The 13,089-nt window shown below is 48.5% G+C and overlaps 1 protein-coding gene across 1 annotated transcript in view; it reads right to left on the bottom strand.

Moving 5' to 3' along the window:
- SIAH3 (siah E3 ubiquitin protein ligase family member 3) overlaps positions 1–12,047 on the bottom strand; it is a 72,099-nt gene extending 60,052 nt beyond the window's left edge. Inside the window, 5 exon segments of the mRNA XM_047722062.1 lie at positions 8,991–9,025; positions 9,028–9,066; positions 9,069–9,095; positions 9,098–9,235; positions 12,035–12,047. Coding sequence (XP_047578018.1) covers positions 8,991–9,025; positions 9,028–9,066; positions 9,069–9,095; positions 9,098–9,235; positions 12,035–12,047 — 252 coding nt within the window.
- Positions 12,048–13,089: the final 1,042 nt, after the last annotated feature.

Genomic DNA, 13,089 nt, shown 5'->3' with positions numbered 1-13,089 from the left:
GGAACTTGGGTGTCGCTCTAACTCTCTTTCCCTGAACAGACTGTGCTTTGAAATCCTAGTGACTCAACACAGGTCATCTCAGTGCTGCCCCTTCCCTCTGTCCAGTTGGAGTAGGAGAAGTTTGGTCATGCATACACATTCGGCAAAAGAAGCTCGGTCAGCCCTTGCGCACCAGATAACATCAGTTCCGGAACCAGCTTCATAGTAATGGTGGCCCCCCTGAGTGGAGTGTTTATTATGTGCTAGGGGCTGCACTCAACACCTGATGCCCGCCACATGACTTGGTCCTCAAAGCAGTCATTTTACAAGTGAGGAAATGCTGGCTAGAGGAGGTCAGAGCGATCGCTCAAGGAAAGCAGCCTCATTGGACGCGACCCCAGATCCATCTGACTCCAAAAGTCAGAGTTTAAGGTCTCAGCTAGAATAGCACTCTCTTCTTTCCCAACACTGCTTTCTCCCTTTGCCTCTCTCCTGAGACTGGAGTGGCCAGTTACAGACTGGATAGAGCAGAAGGGTCTCGTTCACCTCCGTATTATTATTCTTTCTTCCGCCATGCTGGGGGTCTCGTTTCCCCGTCCACTGGCCTTTGCATCCTGTCATCTTGCCCCACTCTTTGGACGCCACGCAGGGTCCAAAGAGGTTGGCACCCTCAGACTCGCCATTGACTGTGTGAGTGTGCGTGCGTGGGTGGAAACTCAGGCTAGAGTGCAGGGGACCCAGGTCAATGGCCGAGCTCAGTACTGTTAAAAACTCCCCTACGACAGTGAGATCCAGGAATTCTTCCTTGGCTCAAAAGGGGAGAGCATCTCTCTTGCCCTCCCTCGATTGTAGAGGCTGCAACCTTGACGGAGGACCGTTCTCCCTTCACCCCTGCCCCGCACAGAGGCAAGCTGCTTCTCAAGGCAGGACAGACTAAAGTGCAAAGAGAAAAGGTCCCATCTCCTGGGCGCGTGCGGTTTCTGCCCACCTCCATCTCCCCACCCCTCTGAATCTCTCCGTGGTGTCACTCCGCTCAGGTTCCCACCCTCCAGATCAAATGCCCCTCACAGAGCCACTTGCCCGTGGGCCTACTCAGCTGCCACTAATGAAGTCATGCATAAGTCATGAGGGGCAAGTTTCAGGATGTTCTGCACGGCTCCTGGCTCTGTGAATGACAGGGGACCCAGCTCTTCATCCCATCCCAACGCAGGCACCTCTGTCCTCCTGAGACCCAGCCCCTCTCCTGTGGGACGGATGGGCTCAGAACCCAAGCCATGCTCTATTTCAAGGGCTCTATCTGAAGCTATGCAGTAGGGACAAATCTTACTTTTATATAAGGCACAAACAATAATTGTTCTCTTCAAGGCCAAGGGCAATTCACAAATATCAAGAAGCAGCGAGCAGGAGGCTTGCAGAGAGGGAGGGAGGGCAGAGAAAGACAGCCAGGTCGGGCGGTGGGGAGTTGCCAACAGCTTCCAAGCAGTTGCTTTCCTCATAATGACCATGTTGACAATAACCACTGCTGTTTACAGACTCTCTCCGGCAAACACTCTCCTCACGTGAGCTCAATTCAGCCTTACGCAGCCATAGCAGGGGGATATTATTTTCTCCCTTTTAAACACGAGCAAATGACCCACCTGCCAAAGCTCAACAGAGTGTAGTCCTTATGCCCGAATCCTGCACTCACGGCGCTCCCCTTTACTCAAATCTGGGCCCTTTTGGCAAAAAAATACTAAGGCTGTGGGAAAGGAGAGAGCAGTCATTGCCCTGAGGCAGGTCACTGCTTGAGAAACAGGTCTCTTAAAAAGCTTTACCAATACCTGGAACTGTATCCAGAATGCAATATACATACACTAGTTATTTTCCTCCCTTTTGTAATATAATCAAATATGTAATCTCATGCTTTTTTACTTATATGGTTTCTATGCACACACAAAGTTATATTAAATAACATACTGTTCACATTTAAAAAAAAAAAAAAACACGAGCAAATGGAGCATCTGGGAGCCTAAGTCATTTGTTCAAAGTCACACACTTCTACAAGTGGCACAGTCTGGATTTGAATTCAGGTCTGTCTGCCCCAAAGACCATGTTTTTTGTTTTTTGTTTTTCCCTACACCCACTTCTTCTATCCGTATTGATCTGCCAGATTTAAAGGTCTATGCTTTTGACTATGCATCTCCTTCTTCTTTGATTTTAAAAAATACAATGTGCATACATTCCTGTTAATTATATTATTTTTTAAGTAATTCAAAAAAAAAGGAAAAAGATTTGTGGCGGGGGGTGGGGGTCAGGGAATTGGGGAGGAGGATGCAGAGGTTTCGATTTGCTACTGAAATGTGGGTTTGGTGAAGGGAGGATGGTAGGGTATGTGATACAACCTCAAGGTCAGACTGCTGGCCCGGGGCTGATGGGGCACAGGAATTGGGTCGCTGCAAGTTTCTGCTCTGACGGCATGCACGCAAGCAAGGGATGTTTAGTTTGGATTGATTTGAAGGCAGCCTGGGACAGTGTAGGGGATGTTGGCCTGGCATTAGGAGACCCAACTCATGGTTCTATTTCTGTCACTCAGTGGGTTGACTCTGCAAAAGTCCCTTAGTGGGTTGAAGGGGGGCCTACAAGCTGATATGTTCACATCCTGATGCCTGGAACCTGTGACTATTAGTTTATAGAGCAAACGAGTGAGTATGACTGTGACCAAGGTAGGTTTAAGTTAAAGATCTTGAGAGGAGAATCTTATCCTGGATTGACCAGGTAGGCCTTGAATGCAGTCCCATGTCACTTTGTAGGATAGCCACACAGAGGAGAGGATGCACAGGGACCAGAAGAAGGCCATGGGACCACAGAGGCAGAGATTGGGGTGATGTGACCGCAAGCCAAGGAACACATGGAGCCCCCAGAAGCTGGATGAGGCAAAGAGCAGATTCCTCCCTGGAGAGCCTTTGAGGGAGCACTACCCTGCTGACACCTTGATTTTGGACTTCTGGCCTCCAGAGCTGTGAGGGCATTTGCTTCTATTGCTGTAAGCCGCCCAGAAGTGTGCCAGTTCATTACAGCAGCCCTCAGGAAAAAATACACATCGTTCCCCCTCTCTGGCCTCAGTTTCCTAGACTGTACAATAAGAAAGTGTGACCTCCCAGCTCTGACATGCTCCCTGTCATTCCCCGAGCCCCAGGCCCCTGTGGGAGGACAGGTCTCCGTCCTCCAGATCAATCCCTTCCAGGTGACACGTAGCGTTGAAACAGACCTGTTTCACCTGTGAGAAACAGAGCTATTGGGTCTGAATGACTTTGTAAAGGGTAAAATCCCTTCACAGGCGGTTATTTTATTTTATTCTTTTTCCCCTATTGTTAATTGCTAGAAAATACTCTGCCTTACCCCGCGGTAGTGATCCAATAGCTCTGACCTCTTTGTGGATTTCAAGAAACGCTTTCAGAACCTGTTCCCTCCTTTCCGCCACTAGTTTCTGCACCCTGAGGGGCTGTGTGGTTAAGGGAGTTGCATGGAATTTGCTTTGGGGCTGCTGGATAAATGGAAGTACAGAGGTAATCGCCTCGCCTCCCCTCCCCTCCGCGCCAGCTTCAGCCTTCCTGCAACTCCATCACTAGCTCCCAGCTAGCAAATGACTGCCGGGGCTCGGGGTTGTTAGTTATGGGACTCTGGAGCCTCATTTGCAATCATCATTAACCAGAAAAGCTACATAACTGCTCCGTGCCTGCCAGAGCTGGGGTCCTACACTAGTCGCAGGGAACCCGAGGGCTGGAAGAGACTGCTCAGGGAAGCTTTCAGAAGAAAGCCCAGGGAGCGACCACCACCACCACACCACGTTTTAGCCCCCCTCCGTCCTTTCCAGCCCCTCCAAGGTGCTAATGAACCATGAAGAGACTCAAGACAGGGCAGCAGAAGGAAGATGGTGACATTTCCAGGCGACAGCAGTGGGATCCTCAGAGGTGGGTTATGTCAACAAGGGCTGAGTAAGCCACACACTAGCTATTTAAACGATCTTGTCGGAAACGTTAAACAGCTTTAAAACAGGTATTGAGGCTGAACACTCCAAAGGCCACCCTCTAAATCTCTAAAAACAATTTTCAGGTCTTTAGCTCTCATTCAGCCCGCCTGCCTTGCATGTGTCGAGCAGAGTTAGTGGAAGCCCCAGGGAGGAGAACGGGATTTTCCCAAGATGATCCACCAACAGCAGAGGCGATGTTGGGCTTTGCCACACAGCTCTTCTCCTCGGTTCCCTCCTGGGGTGATCACCCACCTCCTCCATGCAGAGCCCCCCCCCCTTTACCTGTCACTCAACACACATTCATCCACACTGGCTGGGCGGGTCTTAGAATGAAACAATGTGTATGCTTCAAGTAATGGTACTAAAATGCCCGGATTTTAGCTTTAGTGTCAGGCAGGCACCGAAATGAAAGCCATTGTTGTCCCACAGGCCCCTCCCATCTCATGCGTGCCTATGTGTGGGTGTGTGTGTATCTGCGTGTTTCTGTCCATAAGCCCAAGGTTAGCAGGTATCATAAAGAAGAGGTCTGGGTTGGGGGGCGGCAAGTGGCTCAGCTGGTTGGGCATCAGACTCTTGGTTTTGGCTAATGATCTCAGGGTGTTGGGATCGAGCCCAGACGGGCTCTGCACCCAGTGGAAAGTCTGCTTGAGATTCTTCTCCTTTACCTCTCCTCTGGTTCTGCTTCCCACTGCCTCCCCCAGACACATGCAGTGTACTCTTTCTCTCAATAAGCCTTTAAAAAGAAAAGAAAAAAGAAGAGGTCTAGGACCAGCAGGACGGAGGTGTGAGTAGCCTTCAGGACAAGTGGGGCAGTTATACCCTTGGTTCTAGCTGCTGGGAAGGGCACTGGGGGATCTTAGCAATGACTTGGTACTGGCAGGGGCCTTCAGAAGTTTGCCAGAATGCTTTTTTGCTAGGCTTTTAGTAAACTTGTTTACCAAGGGCTGTGGTTAAGAGGGGGAAGTCGTCCAGCCAGCCTCAGCACGGGTACAGTCTGCTCGGGAAGCGCTAAGGACTGACCCTTGAGGGGCTCTGGCTACTGCTACAGACCCTTCCCTGGAAAGGCCTGGGTGTGGGGACCGGCCATCCCAACCTTTGAAGGACATCCTAGAGATGGGTTGGGAGAAGGGTGAGCTGCCTGGACAGGGCATTATAGAAGTGGCTAGTGCAGATAGGAGAGGAGCCAGGAGGAGAAAGGCTTTCCTGATTTGGAAATAAGCATAAACACGAGGGAGAAAGGAATGCTGAATCAGGACCAGGAGCTGGAGCCCTCCCTAGTGCCAGCCTGCAGCCTGCAGCCTGCTAGCTACATTTCTGTAACCTCTGTGAATGAAGCAGAGGGCAGCAAGCCAGGGACACTGGCTTCTTGGTGGTCACATTTCATGAAGTGGGAAGGAGAAATGGGGGGCATCATTTGGAATCCTATCTGTGCAAGGAGCCATCCATACCAGTAGAGACAGAAAGAGACACAGGGCAACACAGAGTGTCATTTGCACTCCATGGAGAGGGCTGGGCTACTCATTCTCCCTCTGCCTGCCCCTTGCTTAAAGCAGAGGTCCCCGGAGTTCTGATCCCTCGTGTTCCAGTCCAGCTGCTCTAAATGGCCCTTTTAATTAGGGGTGGGCTTAAGGGGTGTAATGGCTTGAACCAGAGTGTCTGCCTTCGAAGGAAGGCTTCTGCTTTCCACTTAGAAGGAAAGGCATCAGCTTGCTTGAAGTAATCGCTTACTGAGTAATCGCCATAATAAGATTGAGAATGAAGGTGACCTATAGAAGCACGGTAAATACACGATTTTCTCTGCTCAGTAAGTGAATTTTGATTATAACTCAGCACTTGCCTCCGGTCCTTGAATACAGTTAGCATTCTCGGGAAAAGCCCGGGAAAGGACAAAGTGCAAATATGCTTCCACAAAGAACAACACAGGCTTCCCAGCCCTCACTGCAGCTGCACACAACCTAAAAATTGAAAGCAAGGTTGCCGTCTCTGTCCTTGGTCACCATTTCGTGTACCAGCCTGTCATACCAAGTGTAGGGAGGCACACAGATCAATAGCTATTCAGGGCTAACATCGCCACAACTGTTTTTTTCTTCGGAAAAAAAAAAAAAGAATTTTTTCCCCCATGTAGATCACAGCTTATTATATCCAAGGCATATTTCTGTGGTCTGTCTATGGAAATTAATGCTTAGAAGGTGCACTTTTCCTTTGAGGTTTTATTTGCTTTTTAACGTAAGTGACTAGGGCCAGCCACGCACCTCTAGAATGTTGCTCTAAACTCTCTGCAAATGGGAGTCAATGCCCAGGTTTGCAAAGCAGGTAGGACTTACCTGATGGGCCTCCTGGACCCTGGAAACAAACAATGTGCTTATGGAGACACCATCAAGGTGCTCTGGGTTGCAGAGCTCTCTGTGCCTGGCAGGATGCACGGGAATCAGACCCCCCGCAGCATCAGCCACTCTCACCTTGCTTTGTTTACCTTGCTGACGCTTGTCTGAGCAAAACCTCTAAGTGGTTTTTTACGGGAAATCAAGAGCCAAATGAGTATGTATTTGAAAAAAAGTGAGCCACAGAAATAGCCTCCCAAAGCATATGTCACCTATTTTTATGTTGCTGCTATATGGTTTCTAAGTGGGCTCAAGGCTTTAAGTGGCTACTTCTAAAGTTCCTCATGGAACCCCACAAGTTATGCACAATAACATAATTTTAAAAAGATTTTATTTGTTTATTTATTTGAGAGAGCGAGCACAAGCAGGGGGAGCAGCAGGCAGAGGGAGAAGCAGGCTTCTGGCTGATCAGGGAGCCTGATGTGGGACTTGATCCCAGGACTCCAAGATCATGACCTGGGCTGAAGGCAGACACTTAACTGACCTCGCCACCCAGGCGTCCCAACATGATTTTTTTTTTTTTTTTTTCCTGGAAGAGAGTGCTGGAAAGCACGTTCACCTCTAGTAATCGTTTTTAGCCATGAGCCAGAGCCATGGAATTATTCATTCCTATGTCCATTTTAAAGGTGAGGCAGGGAAGGCTCAGAGAGATTGAGTCTTTCAAGGGCACACAGCTGGTGAGCCAACCCTAACCTCCAGACCTGACTCTGAACTCTTGGGATTCAGGCAGCAGGACAACTTACCAATATCCAGGCAGACATCCCTGCAAGATATTCACAGATGCACTTCACCTCACCCCACCGCACCCCCAAATCTCAGCACCCCTCTCCTCCATCATCAGCCGCAGTCAATGAACATATAAATCCAAACTTGGAAAAGGCTAAGTTTCATAAACAATTTTAAGGGTGTTAAATGCAAAATAGGAGTAAACAAAAATTTCTTGCCACAGGGAAGTAACTAACGTAAAGTGACAAATAATGGGAGTTTGAATGCGGTCTCAAAAGTGGCCATAAAATGGAATTCAGAATCATATTTAGTATGTATGCCATACACTTGCTTTGCTAAGGGTGACTGGCAGTGAATTCTCATTTATAAAACTAACCCATGAAGGCAAAGAGAGACAGGGAGAGAGAGAGAGAGAGAGAGAGAGCACAAGTGCATAGGAAGGAGAGAGCATGAGCCCCAGAGCCGAGTCACAGAGTGACTGGTGCTGGTCACAGACTGGGTACCTCAGAGGGCCAGTTCCTGGATCTGGGCACTGCCCCAGTCCCAAGGCGGCTCCTCACCCCTCCACCCAAGACTGGCCACCTCTAAGGCCTCTGAGCAGCCGTCCCTCCTAGGGACTTCCAGGAACTGGGGTGCGGGGAGGGGATGGGCACCCATCAGGGCTGACCTGCGGGGCTCCGGTTGAGGAGAGTCTGACGCTTTGTAGGAGTTTATAAAGCGATGAGCAGCAAGCAACACTCTTCCTACCGGAGAGCAGGGTCAGAATGACAGATCTGTCCTCACTGAGACCTTTCAGTGGCTCCTGCTGCAGACCCGCGCTCCTCCCTGTCACTCAGCCCTGCGCGAAGCCGGCGAGGACCAGGAAAGCAACTCCCATCGGGGCCATCGTTTAATTTCAACAGAGCCACGGTAGGCTCAGAGTTTCCTCTTTGGGGAGTTCATCCGCGCCACCCCACACCCGGGCACTGTATTCCTCTCTTCCCCACCGCCCCAAGCCAACAGCTCTTCATTCGTCTCCCTGACCTGGCTGTGATGGGGGCCGTCCTCTCCAGATCTCTGATTTGGGCTATTTGGCGAAAGGGCATTGGCCTGGAGGCACACATGCAGAGGCGGCGGCGCCAGACCGGCAGCAGCCGGCGGCCTGCGGTGATTCAGACAGCAGCGGCTCCCAGCCGGTTTCATTATTACACAACCTGAAGCAAACTCCTGCCCCCTCCTGTCCCCGGAGCGAGGGGCGCAGCCAGCTCCCCGCAAGCAAACTCCTCCCGATCTTCCCAGCTCGTTTCCGCTCGCTCTCTCTCTTCACACACACACAGACACACACACACAGTCACACCGAGGCTGAGCACGATAAACACTTCGCAGAAAGAGCCCTCTCACCCAGTCCCCAGTTCCGTTCTTGGGGGTTCCTGCCCCGCCCCCCATAGCTACTTCAGAGGTCGCCAGAAGGGGCTTCCAAAATCCATGTGCTCGCCTGCTTTTCCAAAACACATGGGACAGTCTGCAAGTTGGGTAACTTTTCAAATCCTGTCTCCTGAACACTGGCCATGAATATTGGGAGCAAGGAGGGACGCCCCCTACTCCCTCCACCACCTTCACTTGTGACCCTGACCCCACTCCTGGGCTGACAGCGGCGGGGGCGGGGGGTGCTGGAGAGGGAGAAGAGGCCAGTCCACCCCTCCAGTGTCCCTGGCAATCGGGGAACAACACGCTGTCGCCGAGAGCACAAGACGACCTAGAAAGCCAGAATGAGCCGGGCTACACCACCGGGTACCCGGTGCGTCGAGCCCTAGCCAGGGAGCCTTTGCTGGGAGATCCAGTCTCATGTGGGAGTCCCGACAACAGAGAAAAGACTGGAACCCGAGCTGCGCGAATATAAAATGATAGCAACTCACCTTTAGGTTGTGCGTGGGGTTTACAACGCAGACAGTTGTCCAGCAGCGGAGACAACCCGTTTAGCCTTGTAGTGCTGAAGCGGAGGTGAATAAGATCTAACACAGCCCAAAGCACTGGGTAAAGAAAAGCATCACAACTTTTGGGGGGGGGGGGTGGTTGTTGGCACAGGGAGGCAGCGGAAGAAGCTGTAAGTCCTTGGGCTCTGGAAGGAGCGCAGCCTCTGAGACACTCCGCTCCAGCCCGGCTTAGCGTGCCTTCATATTCATCATCAAAATAAGACGGTTAGAACCTTGCAGCAGTGAGGCGGCCAATCAAAAGGACAGAAATGTTATCCTTGAGGTGCAGAGACAGCCAATAACAAATGCCTCCCCTACCGAAACTCCCTGATGAATTGAGCCTGGCGGAGAATGTATTATTGAACATTACCATAGATCAGCTCATTGCATTTATCTTGTGATTACAGCCAACCATACATAATGCTGGGGAGATAGGCTGACAAAATTGATTGCTTAATGTGTCTCCATTTATTAATTGACTTAATTTAACATGAGAGCCTTTCTTAATGCGCTGGCAAAAACGTAAAGCATTTAAACCGCCAAATAGTAAAACACCCTGCTCCAAAGTAGGCAGATGGATAACGCAGATCGTGGCTCGTGCTCACCAGAGCTGGTTGGAGGAAAATCCAATATTGCAAGACTCCCGATTCCAGATAAGGATTTGGCAGCATAGAAATGTGCATCTTTCAATCTTGTGCTCTCTGCAATTTGGATTTCAGCTCCTTGATAAATCTTACTTTCCAATCTTTATCAAAGGAAAGAATCCCTAACAAATAAATGCATTTGGAGGTGGTAGTGGGAGAGGGGATACATATATATATATACATATATATATATATGCAGTAATTACTGAAGCCGGAAAATATTAAAGCATAGAAACGCACAGAGTATGCTTCTAAAAATAATGAAATCCCTGATGCATGAATGCACACATACAGAAAAACCTACACAGAGAGGAAAGTGGCTTGTAAATCAGCAAAATAATTACAGATGTGGAGGGCCTGTGCTTGTCATTCATTTGCATATTGGGGGCAGCCAAATTGCTAATTAACCACTAGATGTTGGAGACATTAGAATAGGGATTAGGAGCACACACACCACATCATTGCTGTCTCCGTGAAAGCAGCAGCACATTTCTGGGCTCCAGCAGGCGGGGGGCATTCTAGTCTCCTTACTGCCCTCCCTCTCCAGAATGGGGCTGGCGCGGGGGGGGGGGGGGTGGGGGGGGGGGCGGGGGGGGCACTAAGCCCCACTCTCTGGTTCTGGAAGAAAGGCTCCTGAGCAGCACACAAAGTGTCCCAGGGTATCCAGGAACTAGTTCAGTTGGCTTAGTCAGTCTTTGCCACGAACACAGGAGAGTTGAGTGTGTTGTGTCTCCCCTTGTCTTTAGCTGTTTCTCTATTGAGAGGTCACCCATCACGGGTGGGGTGGATCAGCCTTGTGTGTGTGTGTGTGTGTGGTGTGTGTGTTACACCTAGACTATGAGCCCATTGTCCCATCCTGAATGACTCTCAATGCTTGGGTTGTAATGTATGCAAAGTATGCCCACACCTAGGACACCACATATGACCTGGTCAGGCCATTAAAACAGCAACAGATGAAAATATAGGGCAGAAAAATACATAGGTTTACTAAAACCAGACAAAAGCTGGGCGTTAGTTTTTAACTTGAACTTAAAACCAAACCAATGTTGCATCTAACTGGTACTTCCATTTTAATTAATGGAAACTTTGTACTTTCTGAAATAATTGCAGTGACACAAAACTAGAAGGTAAAACATTTGAACTGATTAGAAACTCATATAATGTGATACAATGTTACAGGAGATGAGTCCCCTTGAACCTCTCATTACATGGTTCATAAAGTAAGGGTTGCTGGACCATGATACCTGAATTGCTTTTCTGAAGTTTTCATTTCCAGAACAAGCTTTCAGCCAGTCAGCGGGAACGCATTCAGTGTTCTTTCATTTACCTCACTTAAAATAATAATAATAAATAGGGGCACCTGGGTGGCTCAGTGGGTTAAGCCTCTACCTTTGGCTCAGGTCATGATCTCATGGTCCTGGGATGGAGCTCCGTGCACGGGCTCTCTGCTCAGCAGGGAGCCTGTCCACCCCACCCCCCACCTGCCTCTTTGCCTACTTGTGATCTTTGTCTGTCAAATAAATAAATAAAATCTTTATAAATAAATAAATAAATGTAAACCTATGCTCCCATAGACTCCTTAAAGACACAATGTACAATTTGGAAAAGCCCAGATTTCCCTTTTCTACATCCTCTGTTAGAATGGAACTATTATGCTATTTGTTTCTCTCATTGTAATACCTCAGAAGGTTTCTTAACCTCACTGAGGCTTGGTTCCCACACAGGTCACCTGGGGGTTATAGATATTTGTCTCTCAAGGTCATTGTGAAGTCTAAGATGATGTATCTGGCAGTGCCCGGAACAGTGCCTGATTTAAAGCAGCCCCTCAATACTTGAGTCTGCCTCTTATCTCTGGTGGAAGGGTAATTATTTGGCGGCATGTTGTTTTCTTCCTGCTCCATGAAATATTTTTCCCCATGGATATTTATGTAACCCTCGAGGGGCACGCAGGCATGAAAACAGTGGACTTGGCTCCTGCTGTGTTCTCAAGGGTAGGTATTCCTCATATGGCCTGGAGACTGGGCCTGGGAGTGAGGGCTGAGGGACCGAGGAGTGCATGTTGACATCAGAAGTGAGGACAATGCCATTGACTGCTCTTGTGGTTGCTCTTCTGTGGTCCCAGGACTGAGCCCTGCCTCTAACTCTCTACCCAAACACTGGTTTACATCCCTCTATTTTAGAATATAAATACATCGTCTGTCTTCAGAATCAGTCCTCAAAATAATCACCCATTGAGAAATGTTTGGAATTAAACCCTACAGAGAATGCTTATGCTCATGGTTCCAAAATAGGGTGACATAACCCAGCTTTCAAATAGAGCTATAGAGCTGGGTCCCCACTCACCTTCTGCAGTCATCATACCAACCACTCTTGTGCTAACTGTGATGCTCAGGGCTTCCCCTTCACCCTCTGGAGGGACGATTTACATTTTATCTGGACTAGAGAGTCGCTGAGGTTGGTTACCAGACAAATTGTAATTCAAACCCTGTATTGCTACTAACTGTTACGAAGTATTTGATTTCACTGATGCCTAGTTTTTGTTGTCTACAGAATGAAGCTAATAGTGCTCTTGAAAAGTACCTTAAAGATGACATGAGATATATAGGCAAAGTGACCAGCCCAGTGCTTGGTTTTTGTACGAACTTTAATGAGAAGCTCCTATCATCATCATCACCATCATCATCATCTTTTCATCAAAATATTCGTTCCAGTCAACCCAAAGTGTTGGTAAAGTAGTGGAATAACCAAAACTTTTGTTCACTATGCAGACCACTTTGGAAAACTGTTTGGGAATATCTGCTGAAGGTAAACATGTCCATACCCTGTCTATGACCCAGGAAGTCCACTCCATGTGCCCAACAGCAGCTGTGAGCATGTGCTCACCAGGAGATTTTCACTAGGATTTTCATTGCAGCATTGCAGCTATATCCACAGTGGTTACAACTGGACACAAGTATCAATAATAAAGAATGGGTAAACTACCTTATTGTCCTCTGTTTGCTAATACTACATACAAATGAAAATGTGAATTATGTGCTGCATGCAACAATGCAGTAACATTGGTGGATCCCACAGATGTAATTCTGAGGTTAAGAAGCCAGGTGTGAAAGAATACCTGATGTGTGATTCTATTTATATGAAGTCAAGAACATAGACAAGGTAATCTATGATGTGGGAGACAGGGGCAGTGGAATCTTGCCAAAGGGTTATGGCTGAAGTAGACACAAGGTTGGTTTTGGAAAGCTAAGTATATTCTGTTTCTTGGTCTGTGTTCTGATTTTGTGAATGTTGTGGGTTGAAATTGTTTCCCTAAAAACAGATATGCTGAAGCTCTAATTGCCAGGACCTCAGAATGTGACCTTAGTTGGAAATAGGGTCATTCCAGAGGTAGTCGAGTT

The sequence above is a fragment of the Lutra lutra genome, chromosome 3 (assembly GCF_902655055.1).
Source record: "Lutra lutra chromosome 3, mLutLut1.2, whole genome shotgun sequence".
NCBI classification, from domain to species: Eukaryota; Metazoa; Chordata; class Mammalia; order Carnivora; family Mustelidae; genus Lutra; species Lutra lutra.
Note: the sequence above shows the minus strand (reverse complement) of the source record. Positions and strands in the feature narration are given on the sequence as shown.